The 17727-nt window shown below is 48.2% G+C and overlaps 2 protein-coding genes across 19 annotated transcripts in view; one reads left to right on the top strand and one right to left on the bottom strand.

Annotated features, from left to right (window-relative positions):
• The first annotated feature begins 425 nt into the window (after nucleotides 1–425).
• On the top strand, nucleotides 426–5134 carry LOC111833527 (neuronal acetylcholine receptor subunit alpha-9-II-like). Its single transcript, XM_023791877.2, has 4 exons — nucleotides 426–556; nucleotides 1946–2100; nucleotides 2411–2943; nucleotides 3329–5134. Exons 1-4 carry the CDS (start codon nucleotides 461–463, stop codon nucleotides 3889–3891), a joined length of 1347 nt encoding a protein of 448 aa, XP_023647645.2. The 5' UTR covers nucleotides 426–460; the 3' UTR covers nucleotides 3892–5134.
• A 410-nt stretch (nucleotides 5135–5544) lies between these two features.
• LOC111833262 (RNA-binding protein 47-like) overlaps nucleotides 5545–17727 on the bottom strand; it is a 34003-nt gene continuing 21820 nt past the window's right edge. For 13 of the 18 annotated variants that reach the window (XM_072697890.1, XM_072697889.1, XM_072697891.1 and 10 more), the window contains 4 exons: nucleotides 12106–13289; nucleotides 11047–11259; nucleotides 9513–9700; nucleotides 5545–8520 (listed from right to left, as the gene is read on the bottom strand). In XM_072697890.1, coding sequence (XP_072553991.1) covers nucleotides 8266–8520; nucleotides 9513–9700; nucleotides 11047–11259; nucleotides 12106–13289 — 1840 coding nt within the window. In that variant the 3' untranslated portion in view covers nucleotides 5545–8265. Of the gene's footprint in view, nucleotides 8521–9512; nucleotides 9701–11046; nucleotides 11260–12105; nucleotides 13290–17244; nucleotides 17498–17727 lie in introns of those variants that run through there. The other 5 variants (XM_072697902.1, XM_072697893.1, XM_072697895.1 and 2 more) reach the window with 5 other exon arrangements.

The raw sequence follows: 17727 nt of genomic DNA, 5'->3' as shown, positions 1-17727 counted from the left end.
TTATTCTCAGCTGCTGTCTGACCCTGTGCTTAATTGTACGTTTGGGATAAAGCATCTGCGAAATAGATTTTATTGATATATATATTTATTGATATGATATATATATATATGTGTGTGTGTAATCCATAATATACGCCTGTATGTTAGGTGTGTGGCTGAGCGAGCCAAGCCTTTGTGCCTACGCTCAGGTTGTCGGTTTGAGGTCCGGCCTCAGCTGGGCAGGACCCCCGGCACGCTGGCTGCCCCCGCACTGTGACCCCCCCAAGCTTTCTCTCAGTCAGGCTACACTCTGCACATATCTGGACAGCGAGTCTGTCCAGGTCTCTGAGCAGCAGCGTACGCATATAGAGCGACCCGACACAGGCTCCCCTCTGTCAGACGGCTGCTTTGACCCCGACCCCCCACCCCAGGTGTCCTCACTGCTCAGGGCCGCTACGCCCAGAAGCTCCTGAATGACCTGATGGAGAATTACTCCAGCGCCCTACGGCCGGTGGAGGACACGGACGAGGCTCTGAACGTCACTCTGCAGGTCACCCTCTCGCAGATCAAGGATATGGTGAGTCCACTGGAGGGGGGGGAGTGTGCCCAAAGGTACCATGGGAAAAAAAAAAACAGGCTGATGGTCCCATGGATGGGGGGGCTGCCTCGGTACTGAAGCGGCTCGCTAGGGCAGCCCGCTTACCAAATCAGCCAGTTCAGGGGTGGCTTTGTCACTTCTGTGCTCCAAGTGTAGTGACTGTTTGTGGCCAACAGGGGGCCCCATGCAAATGAATGGCCTACATGGTGGTAAATACTGCAGCTGGGTCATGTGACATGGTTGTGGGGGTGCGTGTAACAAACTGGAGCGTAACCAAGACACTGTGCCCGTCAGCTGACTGGATTTGCCCCTCCCCCCCACACCACCCCGGACGACATTGCAGGACATCACTGGGCCAGTCGTTATCGACGGAAACCACAGAGGGTCTGAGGGGGTGTGCATTACGACGAGGGTGCCGTTCTGGAAACACATGACACCAGGAAGCGCGATCGGTTACGGCGCGATTGTTTGGGTTTTTCTGGTGGCAGACTGATGTGTGCTGATCAATGGCCACCCTGTCTGGCCGTTATCTGCTGTGTAAGCGGAGATCTTTGGAGACCAAAACCAGGCCGCTGTTTTTCAGAATGCCTCAAGTTCATTTGCTCTCGCCTCCCCCCCTCCACCCCCAGCACACACACACACACACACAGGCTGCTAGTTATATCTTTGTGGGGACTCTCCATTCATTTCTACGGGCAAAACCCTAATCCCAACAATGACGACCTTAACCCCTACCCACCTAACCTTCACCATAAGTAACCAAACAAAATACAAGACTTTTGGCATTTTTAGTTTTTCGATTGCAGTCACAGATTTTTTATAAAATTGAATTTCGCTGCAATAAATGGTTCCCACAACGTCAAAATAATAGGTTTTTATCACATCGTGGCGATGTTTGGTCCCCACAATGTAATGTATATCTGACCCACACACACATATACACACACACAACTTTTGGGTGGTGTCACTGATACACATATATGTCTCGTCTCTACCTGATATTGACAGCTGTGTCTTGATTTCAGGCTCGGGGTGACAGTCTGAAAGCCTTATCCCCTCCAGTAATGCAATTTGTGTCGAATGAGTCACCTTTACCAGGTCCTCAAATGTCCAATTAAAGGAGCAGAGTGATTCTGCTCTATATATCAATGGGGACGCATGTATTTTTAATATAATGCACAAACTGGAACAACGGCGATATATTTTTAACACACATTTTAGTTGCATCTTTAATGCAGTTGAGTTGGTGTCTTTGAAATTTCTTCTGTAGTCATTTTCAGAGGTGATCTCACGCGTGATGCAACCCGGATTTCCATAGCGATGGCGATCATCCAGCCATAAGGCATTCGGCTTTAACTCTGTGTGCAGGACGAGCGGAACCAGGTGCTGATTACGTACCTGTGGATCAGGCAGACCTGGCACGACGCCTACCTGAAGTGGAACAAGGAGGATTATGACGGCCTGGAGGTCATCCGCATCCCCAGCAGCCTCGTCTGGAGGCCGGACATCGTCCTTTACAACAAGTACAGCAGGAGTCGCCGCTCATGTCACAGAAGAAATGCTACGAATAGTCCATGATTCTGTTTTGTTTACTTAGTAGTGACCAGGCTCTTCCTATGGTCACACTCACTCTTAGCTGTGACACCTACTAAGAGCCTGACCGGAAACCACCATGACTTGTGATTTGTTTGCAGGCCAGAATTTTTGCACTTTATCGTTTTAATGTACTTGATGATTCTGTACTATTAGACAACAGGAACGTTCTAGAAAAGGCCTTTTACGGCTGATCATGTCCGCCCACTGGTAATTCGCCCGCCCGCTCTCCCGTTACAGGGCTGACGATGACTTCTCCGGGCCGCTGGACACCAACGTGGTCCTTCGCTACAACGGCGAGATCACCTGGGACTCCCCGGCCATCACCAAGAGCTCCTGCGTGGTGGACGTGTCCTACTTCCCCTTCGACAGCCAGCACTGCAACCTCACGTTCGGCTCCTGGACGTACAACGGCAACCAGGTTGACATCGCCATGGGCATGGACAGCGGCGACCTGTCCGACTTCGTGGAGAACGTGGAGTGGGAGTGCCAGGGCATGCCGGCCGTCAAGAACGTCATCATGTACGGCTGCTGCTCCGATCCCTACCCCGACATCACCTACACCGTGCTCCTCAAGAGACGCTCCTCCTTCTACATCTTCAACCTGCTCCTCCCCTGCCTCATGATCTCCTTCTTGGCCCCGCTCGGCTTCTACCTGCCCGCCGACTCTGGGGAGAAGGTGTCCCTGGGGGTCACCGTGCTGCTGGCGCTCACCGTCTTCCAGCTCATGGTGGCTGAGAGCATGCCCCCCTCAGAGAGCGTCCCCCTCATTGGTAGGTCCCAGCCAATCGGATCATTTTAAATATATTGCATTTACTGACCCTTAAATACATTGTAATTTGGGCTTTTATTGGTGTCAATCGTTGCATCCATTCACCCAAAAACAGGAAGCTTGGACCCTAACCCAGGGAGTAAAGGGTCCGAGGCTGGTAATAGCCTGGGCGGGTGATTTTATTGATATATATTGTCCAAAGAGACTTACAGGTAGAACACCACATGCATACAGCTGTCAAGGAACCAAGCACGCATAAGTGCAACAACGATGAGCTTCCACTGAATGACCAGTAACAAGTTAGCACTGGAACAAGAGCCACATTACAAAACATTGTAGGAACATAAGAGGAGATGCATTCATATTAAGTATTCTTTCTCTCATAGGGAAGTACTACATAGCTACAATGACCATGATCACAGCCTCCACAGCGCTAACTATATTCATTATGAACATCCACTTCTGTGGAGCGGAGGCCAAGCCGGTCCCTCATTGGGCCAAGGTCATCATCATAGACTACATGTCCAAGATCTTCTTCGTGTACGAAGTCGGCGAGAACTGTACCTCTCCGCAGACCAAGGAGGAGGAGCAACACGGCCACGGTAAGCCCCAGCAGCAGCACGGCAATGCGGAGCGCAAAGGGCACCCGGTTCCTCGGGGCTGCAGGAGGTACGAGGACTTCGAGTCCAGCACCAACATCAACGGCTGCCTGAAGGAGGAGTTGTGCAACCCGGAGAAGATTGACATCTATCCGTGTACGTGCGCCGGCCACGCCAAGATCATGAGGAACGTTGAGTACATTGCCAACTGTTTCCGCGAGCAGAAAGCCACCTGTGCCAAGGGAGCTGAGTGGAAAAAGGTGGCCAAAGTCATGGACCGGTTCTTCATGTGGATCTTCTTCATCATGGTCTTCCTCATGAGCATTCTGGTCATAGGCAAAGCCCCATAACACATCATCATCAGCCTCATTTTATTTATCTATGACTCACAAATAGAATGTTTAGACACCTTACTTCTAGACACATCTGACAGTGCTTCTGCAGAATATTTACATTGTGTATATTTAGTAGACGCCTTTGTCCATTGTGATGATCGACTGATAAACCAGGGTCAGACAGTCCCTGGAACAATTGGGGTTAAGGGTCAATGGTGACATCATACTTCAGAGCCTGGGATTTGAATTGGCGACCTTCTGATCACAGGCACAGTGTTCTAACCCACTGAGCCACAAGCCAGACCCCACATATGAATATAAAATCTGATGGCTTGGCAGCATTTAAAATAATTTGAAAGGAACGTCATGTTGTCGCTGTCCTCAATCGCAGCGGGGTGGACAAGCTGATCTTGGGTGCTGCTGCTTCCCTGTAGAGTAAAACCCGGTAAAACAATCATGGAGGTGATCACCGTCCACGTTTCCTGCTGGAAACAAGATGCCCAGTGTAGACAGCAATGGCGGCCCTGCGAGGTTCAAAGCTCAGAATATTTTCTATTCAAAAGTGCCCGGTAAATTGTTAATGATCAGCTTTGTCTTTCAGAGGGGTTCGAGATGTAAGACTATCTGCGTGTGCTGCAAATGCGCATCAATAATGCATTTTTCTGCGTCGGCTCGTGGAGCTTATAAAAGGCCATAAGGCATGCGGCAGAACTGCTAATCTGTCGCTTTATCGTAGCACAGCTCCGCAAACCGCATTCATTGAATAAGACAATGACACAGGCTGTGTCCTGGTTTATAATGAAGACGCTGACACTGTCACCCCATTAACCAGAACCTGATTGGGTCACTCCCTCAGTCACATGACGCATACATTCCAGCTCCTCATTTCAGTAACCTTAGCGTGTCCCAGTGCGATTTGCAGCCTGTTTACCTCGGCCCTCCAGAGTTTAATATTCTCCTACAATTTTCACAGGAGCTATTGCTTATTGTTTCCCCTCGTATGCATTTACTGTGGCTTTCTGACGCCAACATTTAATAACGTGTAACCTTTATCACTGTCATACCAGTGTTAATAATAATGCTATTGCTAGATGGTGGAATGAGCTAGTGGTGAATTTTAACGTATAGATCCAATGTCCCCGAGGATCGATTTGGGAAACCCAAGTGGTGTGTTTCTAGCCATCCAACAAGATACCACACAACTTTTTTGGAGAACTGAAACTATTTGTGTTCCTTTTTATAGTATTTCCGTTTATCAGTACACTTTCTGATGTTGCATAATGTTCATTTTCTGAGCAAATATATACTTCTTGCCCAGAAAAATAGCTTCAAACATGATTTTCGTTGGTCAATTAACTTTTTTTTTTCAGCACTCTGTGTGTGGGTGTGTGTGGGTGTACAACTGAACTGAATTCTCTCTGTAGCGCCGCTCCGTTGTGTTGCTGAATGCCGCACAGTCTGCATCTGTATCATCCTTAAATACCACAACAGCATGACTGGATCACGGCCAGGAGACGGCGGCTCGCTGTGCCATTGTGAGGTCACACCGGGAGCGTTTCCATCGCGCGCCCCGTAACGACGGTTAGCGACGGTCGCTCAGGTGGTGCGGCATAACCACCGCGAGGCTGCGGTCGGCTCAGGTGCATACAAAGGCAGTAGGCGGGGGCGTTTTCCTTTCCAAAAAAATGCTTTATTAACTACGTAAAACTATAAAGACAGCAATTCTGCACAAGCATGCTAAAACGTCGAAATAAAAACAAAAAACAGGGTTAGAGGCCTATGGAATTAGAGCACTTTTTGGCAGAAGGCACGCTAAACGTTTGCACTTAAGTAATATTTCATGAACCATACATGTCTTGTTCGTTTACATCGCTCAGAACATCTGCTTGAAGTTGAAAAGCCACCTCTGAGGCGACAGTGAAATGGGAGAGTCGTGGCGTCCACATCGGCAGCTCACAGCAGTACCAAACGCTCTTTCTGTCTACTTAACGTTTTTTACTCCAAAGCAATGTACAGCTTTACCCGTTTACACAGCTGTGTGTTTCATTGTTGCTATTCAGGTCAAAGCGCCTCACAGAAAGGTCCAACAGAACCTCCCCAGGGACGCGGAAAGACCCTCAGGGTGTCAGTCTCTGGCCTGCTTCTCATGATTACAATCAATGCCTTCACTCAACTCACTTAGTGTGTTTCCATTTTTTGTTTGTTTTTTTCTTCAGCTTGTAAAACACAAAATATCAGTTCTTGGAAAATATCAGCTCTTGCTAAGTGTTCTCTTCGTATTGGATGCTTTGGCAAAAAAACAAGTTGTCAAGGTTACAGTTAAAAAAGACATAAAAGAAAACATTTTACCTTTTAAATATATTATACTGTTTTTTCGCTCTCTCTCTAAGTCTCATATAAAACTTGTGCACTGAATATATTAAATATGTCCTAACTTTTGTTGTAATAGAGTGTTGTGAAGGAACCGTTCATTGACATTTCCCAAACGTTATAAAATTAGCCTTTAAACAGGCCAAACAAGAAACAAACATTGTGCAAGTATCAAAGTTCCTACTCGGTCAAGGCAACGCCATACAAAACATGCCGGAACACAGTGACTGCCCGCTGCTGGGGTCTAAGCTCACACAGTAAGCACCACTAGCTCGTCAAACACCCGCTTAACTGTCTGCTTTGCATTGTGGTGTCACTCCCCACCCTCGATAAAAAAAGATCAGCACGGCGTATCAACGTGGGGCCAGGACAGAGGTTACTAGTGAAAGAAAAAACAAAGGTCACAAAAACTAAAATAAAACAGGTATGCGTTGGGCAAAAGACCTTTACATTAAAAGCAAGTATCAAAGCATATACAAAAAAACCGAAGGCCTACTGTAATGAACTGGAACAACACGCCACAAAAAAAGGACTATTTCAAATTAAGCACTTAAGTCTTAAATAATTGTTTTTAGAGGTTCAGGGAACATTAGTATCTACAAAGTCTGCAGTAGCTTAACAAAAGACAACCTGCTTCTTACAGCTCTGAATTTTGCAGGGACTGAGTCAGATTTTCGCTTTGATGAATCTAAGACATGTATATTGTAAGCCTTTTGCAAGCTCACACACAAGACAGCCCTCTCTCACTTGCTAAGCCAAGGGCCGTCTACCCAAACCCAACTTCAGAGGCGATGGAGAGACCAATCTACTTGCAAGATTACGGCAAATTAAGGCATGATCAGTCTCCAGACGGTGACTAAACTGTTTGGCTGGGCTCCTGGAAGTGAGGAGAGAGGTCGGGATCATTTTGTAAGCACTCATGCTTGACAGGTGCATCTTCTGAGGAGACAGGACTGTTCAGCAGAACAATGTCATGCATTCTTCATATGAGGAAAAGCAGCAATGTGAAACGGCATCCAAACTACTCAATAAAATGCAAATATGTCTTCAATCCTGTTTTGCTGGGAAACCTCAGAAGATGGAAGCTTTTCTTCACGGGGTGTAGTGTAGAAAAGAAAAAGAATATTAATCATTCCGTTTCCTGTGAGAAATAAGTACCTAGAACCAAAACGAAGTTGCTACATCTGATCAAATCTCGAACTTGACTTGAATGGATGAGGATAGTCCAGATTGCTACCATGTTTTTTTCATTGCATCTTCTCCATAGCCTCGTCTGCCAGGAAACCACATTTCAGGTTTGAGACATGAAGGCCACAATCACAACCTGTCAGTCGCAGAGAGTTACGGCGCCAGTGGACACTGGTCTGCCAGTTGCTGGTGCTCCAGTACATTCGGATAATGCTTCAGTGGCAGGTTCTGCATTTGGTTTGAAATTTTTTTTGCTATTCTTATTGCCGTCTGATTACTATCTCATGTTGCTTTTGGAGGTGAAAGGTCACGTGAGAGGAGAGTCCAAGCTGAACTAAATGCACCAGTCCTTCAAAAAAAAACAAAAAAAAAGTGGCACAGTGGTTCGCCAGCAGGACACAAATAAACACAAAAAGTATCAATAATACCAAAAATACCAGAAAAAACAATGAAATAATAATAAATGAAATTCAAACGCTCTTTTAAGTTGCAGAGGTAAAATATACGGACGGAAGCAATAAGTGTTCTACAAAATACAAAATAATGTAGTACAGCATCTAATAAAATTCTCTGAGTAGCTGTTAAACTCACAAACATTTTGTAAAATATACTGTTCCTTTTTTAAAATATATTCTTTCTATTTTGTTTTTTTTAATATATTTATTATATTCTTTAGCCACGGAGGTTTAATGCACTTGAAATTCTGTCAAACGACACTCCTGGGTTCCGTCGGCTAGCTAGCTGGGACTCGTGAAAACGGCACTGGCTCTTCATAAATACGCGTTCTTTCCTTCGGTTTATTCCCTGTCCGGAGAGCGCAGGGCGGCTCCTTCAGTACGTCTGGTAGACGTCGTGGAGCGGCACCTGGAACGCCGTGGCCGGGAAAGCCTGCGGCACGTAGCCGGCGTAGCCCCCGTAGGCAGCGGCCACGGCCGCGTTCTTCTGCAGGGCTGCCAGCGTAGCGGTGCTGGCCGGGGCCGCGATGGGCAGGTAGCTGGCCCCGTAGCCGGCGCCGTACAGGCCGGCCACTGCCGGGAGGCGCTGCACGTTGGGCGCCATGGCGTACACCGGAGTGATTGGGCGACCCTGTGGGCGTACACAGAGGGGGGGGGGGTGAAGGAGCAAGTCACATGACCTCCTCTGGCCTGCCAACGTCCGTCAGCTGGCCGGGGTGAGATTATCAATTCCAGACAAGTCTGCACACACATGCACGCGCATTTGCATGTATGTAACAGTTTTATTACCTTGTAAATACCCTGTAAGGTTTGCAAACTACCCCAAAGCTTTTGATGTGGCTAATTTTAAGTTTAAGAATGAAATAATATCAATTTGCCGTAAGATTTCATGCGTGAGCGTGAGTCTGGAAGCGTGAGTGTCACGCCGGAAGCTGGCAACCCTGCCTCCAACAGGAACTGCAGTTTCTCTTAACTTTTAAATGTGTTCATGACTCATTCATGTCACTGATAAGTACAATGTTAACCGCATTGCTAATGCACCATGTGGAGGGAATGGAGATCAAGAAGGAGAGGTGGAGGAGGAAGAAGAGAGTACGAAGACATGAGCTCCAACAGGAACTGTGGTTTCTCTTAACTTTTTCATGGCTCATTCATGTCAGTTCATTAGCATTACTGAACGTTCTATGAAACTGCACTTTACACATATTTTTATGTATATTTTATGCCAGTATGTCTGAGCACTGTGCCACACACAGCTGTATCACCCAGAAAAAACTGCGGGGCATGCTTTACATACAGAGTGAATAAAGTATAATGTGTAGGATGTTGTCAATGCTCTGTGGCTCCGGTGCTACATCAGAACAGACCATCCCGGAGATCAGAGCACCTTCACACAGCTCCTCGTGACAAGCTCTCACGTGAAAACACAACATCATGCAGGCCACTTGTAAAAACAGGCCCTTGTTTACATGGGATGCCACAGAGGACGGGGTGACTCGCTTCCTTCACGATCGGCCCTTCGTGCAGGAGCAGTGCAGGAAACAGAAACATTTAACGTTTAATTTTCCCCGAGATGCATCTGTCAGGACAGGAAGTGGATTGAGGTGGAAAGACAGGGCTGACCTGAAACGGGGGAGGGGTGGAGACGGCGGGGAGGACGGTGGCGGTGGGGGCGGCCACCGCAGGGTCCTGCTGGATGCTCAGGGGGTTGATGAGGTGCTCCACCGCGTGCATCTTCCCGTCCTCCATCAGCTTGGTGGGGTGTCCCGTGGAGAAGATGGGGTACTGGCCAGCCAGCGTGGGGAGGGCCACTATGGGGAGATGTGTGCCGACAGTGGGTCAGCAGAGGTGAGCTGCAGACCTCAGGACTCACTAGGGGGCGCCATGACCTCACACAGGTGCCCACACGTGCACACTCTCGCAGTCACTCCTGTTAATGCCTCACTCCATTCACTGCACCAAGTTTTAGCCGACAGGTAAATGATCTTGTACAAATATCGTAATGTTTCAGCGCAGCTGGAACTTACTCTTCCATATTTTGCATTCGTAAGTGTAAATCTGGAAACGACATTAAATTAATTTTGTTTTTTTCCGATGAGGGCACTGCCCTCACTGGAAACCTGCAGTAGCACTATGATTCTGGATATAACATCCACCATAACTCTTCCTGATGTTAGTTAATGTGTCTAGATTTCCAAGTGTGTTACATAGTGACATTAATACATATCCATACATACAACCTTCCCATGTGGTGACCTGTTATATATTATACACCGGACCCTATATTGTCTAATCCTCATCTTCCTGTGAATCCTTGGTGCCGTGAATGCACGAAGAAAATTTTCACATAAACATTTTGTGTTTTATTTCCTAGAAATAAAAATCACTTTGTAACATTTTTAACACAAAAATGAAAAAAAAAAAAGTACATTTAGACGCCGTTACGGCCACAGGATTAGAAGAAAGTTTGGCTGCAAGAGTGAGCAAAGGCAGTTGTTTGTGTCATATGAGATGATTAATTGTACGAATGTACGGAAGTCCGCTCCCGTTACCCCCAGCCATACACACTGATTCCCCGCCCCCCCAACCCCCAGAGAGAGAGAGAGAGAGAGAGAGGGAGGAACACAAAAGGCTTCAACAGCCCCCCAGATTTGTTCAGTGTGATTCAGATTAAAAGGGAAAACTGCTCCAAGATTAACACATTCAGCAGTGTGTGTATTTAGGCCATTGTTCCCATTGGGCTGAGCTGGACCTCTCGCACATGATAAACGAAATGCTCTTTAAAGGTCAAGGAACTAGCATTAGCGTGTCGCCCGCAGACAAGAAAGCGGAGTGAACAATAGGGGCTGATGACGGTGACCCTGCGCTTCATCGGCCGCGACTTTCAGTCGGACTAATTCGGCTGTCAAGGGGCAAACATGACCTAATTCTCCGCCGTCCAAGCGCGAGTTACGCCAAGCTAACGCTCTGTGCGCTCTGACGCCACGGTCTCCCCTCTGGCATGCTAGCCGGGCACGTCGTGCCCACGGTGGCAGCGGCCTGCTACGTGACCCCGTCGATGGAAAGCAAAGGTTAGTGCTTACAGTTAGTGGGGGCGAAGTAGCGGAGAAGAGAGGGAGGCATGAGGAAGAGAGCGAGGAGGAGTATGATGGCTCACACTGACTCGGGCACGGTTTGATGCCCACGGGATTCACCGCGGCCAGCTCCAGGCTGGGCACCAGCTCGTATGGCTTCTCCTGCTGCTTGGCTTTCCCCTCATGGTATCGGCTGTAGATGCCTCTCCCAGCTGAATACCCCCCCAGGTAGGAGCCCCGTGACCCTGGGGCCCTACTCCCAGCGATCGTGCGCCCCCGGCCTCTTATGGTACCTGCTTGAAATAATAATGAGATAATTGTGGGGGGGGGTCCTGGTCACATGACACGTCCTTTCTGAGCGGCACAGTAAAGCTCGTTCAGCTGATTCCACTCTCATGTGCTAATTCCTGCCAGAAAGTTCTACTGTCCCAATTTCCCTGGAATGCTGGACCCTGTAAATCCACTGGACTGATGGAAGGCTCAAGGACAAGGCCATGATTTCACGGCACATTTCACTATGAAATTAATGATCATTAACACTAAAATCATGCTTATGGTAGTTTTACTTACACAAAATGTTCTGGGGGAGAATAAAAAATGATTGGTAACCAATCGGATTGTAAAGGAGGTGGGTCCAAGGAACTAGAGGAGGTGGGACCCACCAATCAGACGTCTCGGCCCTGCTTCCCGTAGTTGCTTGGACCTTGGATTGCTTCAGAGAGATAACCATTTTTCATTCTGCCCTCAGAACATTTTTCCATATTCCATATCAGAAAATACTGTAAAAAGGCACTAAAGATGCTAAATCCTAATCATAACTTAGCCAAAACATCCAACAATGTGGGCAATGACAAGACAGGAATCTTGTGCAATGGGAACTTAGAAATCCAGGAGAATGGATCATAAATGACATATTCTGCTCCTGTAGCTGATTGATTCGAATCATTTGACAAGTGCGATATTAATAACTGATATTGGAATTTCGGTAAATGCTCTGATCGAATAGAAGTTTACGACATGCAGTAGCTAACTTTCATCAGTACGTAATCATAGTTAAACAGTCAGCAGAAGATGAGCAAAGCCGGTTAATGAGAGAAGACCAGTCCAGCAACAGAACCCGTACTTAACAAGAGAAATCTAACCTTTCACAAAGTAGTCCCTGTTGGGTCCTATCAGTGCATTGTAGGGATATCCATAGTAGGTCAGCGTGTAAGGGTCGCACTGGTAAACATAGCTGGTCTGGGTGGTCTCAGGAATGGGTGCCGCCCCCTTGGCCGCCTTTTGGTAGCGCGTGTACTGCTCCTTGTCCACAGGCTTGGCTAGCGTCACCTCTATGCAGGAGCCTTCTATTTCAGAGCCGTTGAGATGATCCATGGCGAGGACGGCATCATCGCGGCTGGTGAAGTGCACGAAGGCGTAGTCGCGGATCTTCTTGACGCGCTCCACGCAACCCGGGTTGAACTGGCTGAAGATCTTGCGCAGCGTGTCCTCGGACGTCTCGATCATGAGGTTGCGCACGTACAGGATCTTGACGGTCTCCATGACATCCTCGTCCACGTCGATCTCCGGCTCGGCCCAGTCGACGGCGATCTGGTGGCCCCACAGCTGGATCCGGCCGGGCATGAGTTTTCGGCGAGCCATGGCAGCCGCCCGGTGACTCTCGTACTCCACAAAGGCGAACCCGCGGTTCTTCATCTTGTCGGCGGCGCTGGCGTACACGATGACGTCCAGAACCCCGTCCGTCACCTTGGAGACCTCCTCCAAGATCTCCTCGCGCTTCTTGGTCTTGGGGATGCCCCCGATGAAGAGGCGGCAGTTGTCCACACTGCTGCAGACGCCCAGCAGGCGTCCGGGCCGGATCTCGTAGTTGTTGAGCTCCCGCACGGCCCGCTTGGCCTCGTGCTTCTGCGTGTACGTCACGAAGGCGTAGCCGCGATTCTTCCCGTCGAAGTCCATCATCAGGCGCATCTCGTAGATCCGACCCACCATCTCGAACACGGGGACCAGCTCGTCCTCGTACACGTCCCGTGGGATCTTGCCTACAAAAATCTCGCAGCCCCTTGGGGGCAAGGGCCCCTCCCACCCGGGCGGTGGTCCGTACTTGCGCTGACCATTCTCCTGGACCATGCTGTAGCCGGTGCGCTCCATTAAGGCTAACAGGGAGCTCTCGTTGACAGCCCCAGCCACGCTCTCAGGCACAGGGACTGGCTGGTGGTGGGCGTGGCCGGCAGGCTGGGCGCTGGACGGGGTCGGGTTACTCATCGTGGTTGTAGTGTCAGTGTCTTCTGCTGTCATTATGCCAAAACCATCTAATTTGTTCTTGGTCCTGGAGAAGTTATTCAAGCAGATGACAGTTAGAACATGGACGATAAAGTTCTACATACACCATAATGACTGTGAGTGTCACGGACATGCATAAGATTCCATTTATACTTTACAATCAGAGCTGTAGCCAGGATTTTTTAAATACCAAACGTGTTAGACCTTCCTAGGTGTGCCCCGTAATGGATTGTGGTTATTGGAGTTGCCAAAAAAAATTCTGAGGACCTTGGTGTCCTCAGTGGTAGGTATGGACATGTTTATAATATATAATATATAACACTTAAACTATGTTTAAGATCAATTTCATGACATACAAATATTTTGGAAGATGTTTAACACATTTTATGTGAACTATAACCCAATGTTATCTTTTTAATTCATAATGCAATGGCTTGGTGTCCCATTCTGGGATGTTCCCTGCCTTGCACCCGTAGCCTCCGGGACAGGCTCCAGACCCCCCGCAACAGTGATTAGGACAAGTGGTTACTGAATATGGATGGATGGATAGTTTGGAAAACACACAACCCACATGAGAGACCGTAGAGGAAAAAGCCAGATTTTACAATCAATTGACAAGACACTATAACAGTGAGATAAGATGGCATTTTTGCAGTTAAGCTTCTTCGTAGCAATGCACACAAATCATGGTGCCTCATCAGGAAAGCCCTTAATCTCTGGTATAATAAAGGTTACTGAATCCCCCACCCAGTTCCCACCCAGAAGGGCTCCACCTTCCAGCTGGGTTAATAATTAATCTAAATGCACCTACGTGTCTTTCTGTTCACATGCCACGCAATTGCCAGCAAGTGTGAAGCACCATCCATAAAAAAAAACTCAGAGTGAGCATATTTCCTCGCGTGGCTCCAGTTTATCAGTTATTACTGCTTTTATAGCCTTATTTTGCTGCTCTGTGCTGCGTTTCTTTCGGCCTTGACCCGTCTTACTGCCCCAGAACACGCACAGGCGCAAACAACAAAAACAAAAAAAAAGTTGCCGAGGTCATGTGACCAGTGGCAAACCAGATCCACCAAGCAGTCAGCTGACTAAACAGCCACTGACCACAGCGTACAGACCACTGCTCCCCCAGCGCAGACAGGCGAGAAACACCAGGTCTGATTTATAAACCTGGGAGTTACATAAAACCACAGGTGGTTTATATTTGAAAAAAAGACTTCCTACAGATTATGGTAACGCAGATGCCCCCAGAATTAATGCCCCCGTCAGATGAATATATGGATAGGAGGAGGCTGTCATTAGGCTGAAAGGCCAGCTGGACTTTGGCAAAGTGTGTGTGTGGGGGGGGGGGGTATGATAAAGCAGCCGCGTTGCCAGGCGACGGCGCCATGCCAACGGGAAGCTGCCTGTGATCCGATATCCCTCCATCCCTCCTCGGTAATCCCTGCTCCCGAAAGGCGACGAGGCCTTCGGAGTGACCAGAGGACGACAGCCGGCCTTTCCGACGTCGCTGTGGGTTAGAGGCCGACCCAAGACATTAAAATATCCCATTTTTATCACATCGGGGGGACTGCATTAAATCCCACGGGTGAACACTTTCCCTCAAAGACCTGAAGTTAGAAACGTCAGTAATAAGATACCAAAGTCTTACTGCTTGCTTGATTCTGTCCCTTCAAGTCTACAGTTCAGGTCAACAAGTGTCTAAATTGCCTGACATGAGTGATAATGATGAAGGCAGGTCAGAGACCAAACAAGCAAACAAATATTCCCCCAAGTGCATTTAATACTGAGAATTTCTCTCAGTATGCTGTCCCTGAGTCCTTATTCTCTCATTCAGCCTCCACCAGCATCCGACCCCCCCGATTCAGACACGGCATGATATGGCAGCGGCAGTGATTTCCAGTTTGTTAATGACAACAGTAATAACCTAAAAGAAAACAGAAAATGATTTGTTGATGTTTCACATCATAGCAAGTTAAACGTTCAGGTCAAGTCAATGCAGATTAAAAGCAGCAGCAAAATATCCTTTGTTCGGGACACACAGCCGGGACAGAGAACTAACTATGAGGGCAGTGGTGGCTTAATGGTCAGGGAAGAGCACTTGTAATCGAAAGCTTGCTGGTCCGAATCCCCGACCAGCAAGGCACCACTGAGGTACCCTGAGCAAGGTACCGCCCCCAAGCACTGCTCCCCGGGCGCTGAATTAGCTGCCCCCTGCTATGTCACATTGTCACATATGGGTTAAATGCAGAGGACACATTTCATTGTTTGTGCACTGTGTGCTGTGGTGTGTCAACAATGACCACCGATCACCAAATTCTAATTCTAACGACGAAGAAGTATGACCCACAGCAGCAGGTCGAGTCCTGGCAGAGAACATTCTGGGCTCTCGACCTCACTTGGCTTCCGGAATGGCTCTGGGACAGGCGGCTGGAGGTCGCGGAGCGCCGCGGACAGACGTTTGCATCCGGGAACCCCGTGGGCCTGCGTTCTACTCCACAGAGCAACAGCTGAGATGCGTCACACGGTCATTCCTGATTGGCTGTTTCAAGAGGCATGCGGACACGCAGGCATGGTTTACTCATCCCCAGGCCGGCCGGCTGTGCCCGCCTTCCCGAGAACACGCTGACCTTCACGCTAATGTGTGCCTGGTACGGATTAGTGGCCGCGGCGCTGCCGGGTGGATGATTAACGCAGGGCCGCCGAAATCAAAGCCTCCCTCACCAGCTTACGGCACACGGGTTTGCAGCAGAAAGAGCCGGAAGGATCCGTGACGAGACCGTGCAGCGCAATGGAGATTCACGGCAGTAGGGACCAGCAGGGACTTATGTGGACCAGAGGTTTAGAAGATTCTAGAATGCATCATTACCAGCTAAGGTGAAAAGCAAGTACCTTTACTTTATACTGAAGATTTAAGTAGGTAAAAAGAAAAGTGCATATCCCCCATTTTCTTTGGCTTTTCGGTTACGCCCCTTATGACGTAAGCAGTATATACTCCTGGCATGTTTCCAGGAACTTGCTAAAAAAAACAGACAATTAGCAAATTCATCTTTCATTCACACCACTCTGCGGCAAAAAGCACGAATTATAAAACCCTAACAAAAATGAGAACGACATCAGATCTCTTTAAAAAGTTTTGTTTTAAGGACATTCTTGAACAGGCGTTTATTCCGCGCCCCCAGTTACAAATGAAAACGACAGCGGTGGCAGGAGCAAAGGGACATGGTGAAGGAGACACGTCACTGTCCCCAGAGCTGCACTCAGCATAGTACCGAAAACGGCATGCAGCTGATAAGGAGCAATCTGCAAAACCAGGGGGAGACAAAGGCTCGGATTCATGCCAACGTGACATTGAACAACCTGTGACAAACCTGTGACAAACCCGCAATCTCCTTTTCCCAAAAAAAATTCCTACGTTTCCTCTCTGCTTAATACTACCTCTAACAGACACATCGCCACAAAGACCTTCTTCATCTACACTATTTCACAAATATGGCAATTAAAATGGACACACAATCATATTTTACATGATTTTAATACAAATAAACTGCCATACTAAGGAGCAGTTATGTCTAAGTCAAAATAACTCCCTAAAGCCATCTAGGCAAAATGTAAAGACACCAAACAAACTATGTGACTGAGGATTTCCTGGTCAGCCAATCACCTGCATTCAACAGAGAGGTCAAAGGGCACTGGAGGTCTCATCTTTGTATTTGCCTGCATTTATCAAATAAGTAATGACACAGCCATGAACCCCAGTTCGAGCGCTGCAAGCTTATTTAATTTAATTATATTTTAAGCTTCTGCCTCTAAAACGCTTAAAGACAGCGAGCAATAACAGTTTCGAAAGCTAGGTGTAATTCGGGGTAATTATCGCCATTTTAAAGTCAGATAACTGCATAACAGAGGTTTACGTAAAAAATACAAGAGAGCACTAACGCTATGTCCGTGCCGAGAGACGGAGGCATCCAGACCAGACCACCTCGGCTTGGTGAGAGACGTACCTTCTCCAGAGATCCAGCCGTGGGGCGGCATATGCGGGGGCAGGTGCATTATACCTGGGAGGCTCCCGCTCCGCTCAGAGCTCCTGCGTCGGAAAAGCACACGGCTCGCTCTGCCGGATGACACACGCGCGCGCTCACACACACACACACACACACACACACACACACACAGGGGGTGGAGAGCCAAACACCTCCCGTAACCCAGCGGCTGTAACCTGCCCCTCGACTTGTCCGAGTGTGCCGAATGGATTTTCAGAAAGCCTCATTTTGGAGAGCAGTGGGGGGGGGGGGGGGGGCTGACATTTTAATACTGACTCAACCTGAGAGGCTGGGTGGAGCCTAAAACACGGAGCATTACATTTCTTCCTCTTTTACGTCTTACTGTGTTTTACTGCTCGTTTTACTTATTCACTTCGATTCTCTTGGCCTTCGGGAGCTTCCACAGCCACCCAGATGACGCAGGTAAGGAGAGCGGAGTACGTG

The sequence above is a fragment of the Paramormyrops kingsleyae genome, chromosome 12 (assembly GCF_048594095.1).
Source record: "Paramormyrops kingsleyae isolate MSU_618 chromosome 12, PKINGS_0.4, whole genome shotgun sequence".
Taxonomy (NCBI): Eukaryota; Metazoa; Chordata; class Actinopteri; order Osteoglossiformes; family Mormyridae; genus Paramormyrops; species Paramormyrops kingsleyae.
Note: the sequence above shows the minus strand (reverse complement) of the source record. Positions and strands in the feature narration are given on the sequence as shown.

What these genes read in the sequence shown, in the direction of transcription:
- LOC111833527 (XM_023791877.2), top strand. Translation starts at nt 461, where the DNA reads ATGGAGAATTACTCCAGCGCCCTACGGCCGGTGGAGGACACGGACGAG. An exon ending in GACATCGTCCTTTACAACAA is followed by an intron (nt 2,101 to 2,410) that starts GTACAGCAGGAG and finishes CTCCCGTTACAG; the next exon opens with GGCTGACGATGACTTCTCCG. An exon ending in AGAGAGCGTCCCCCTCATTG is followed by an intron (nt 2,944 to 3,328) that starts GTAGGTCCCAGC and finishes TTTCTCTCATAG; the next exon opens with GGAAGTACTACATAGCTACA.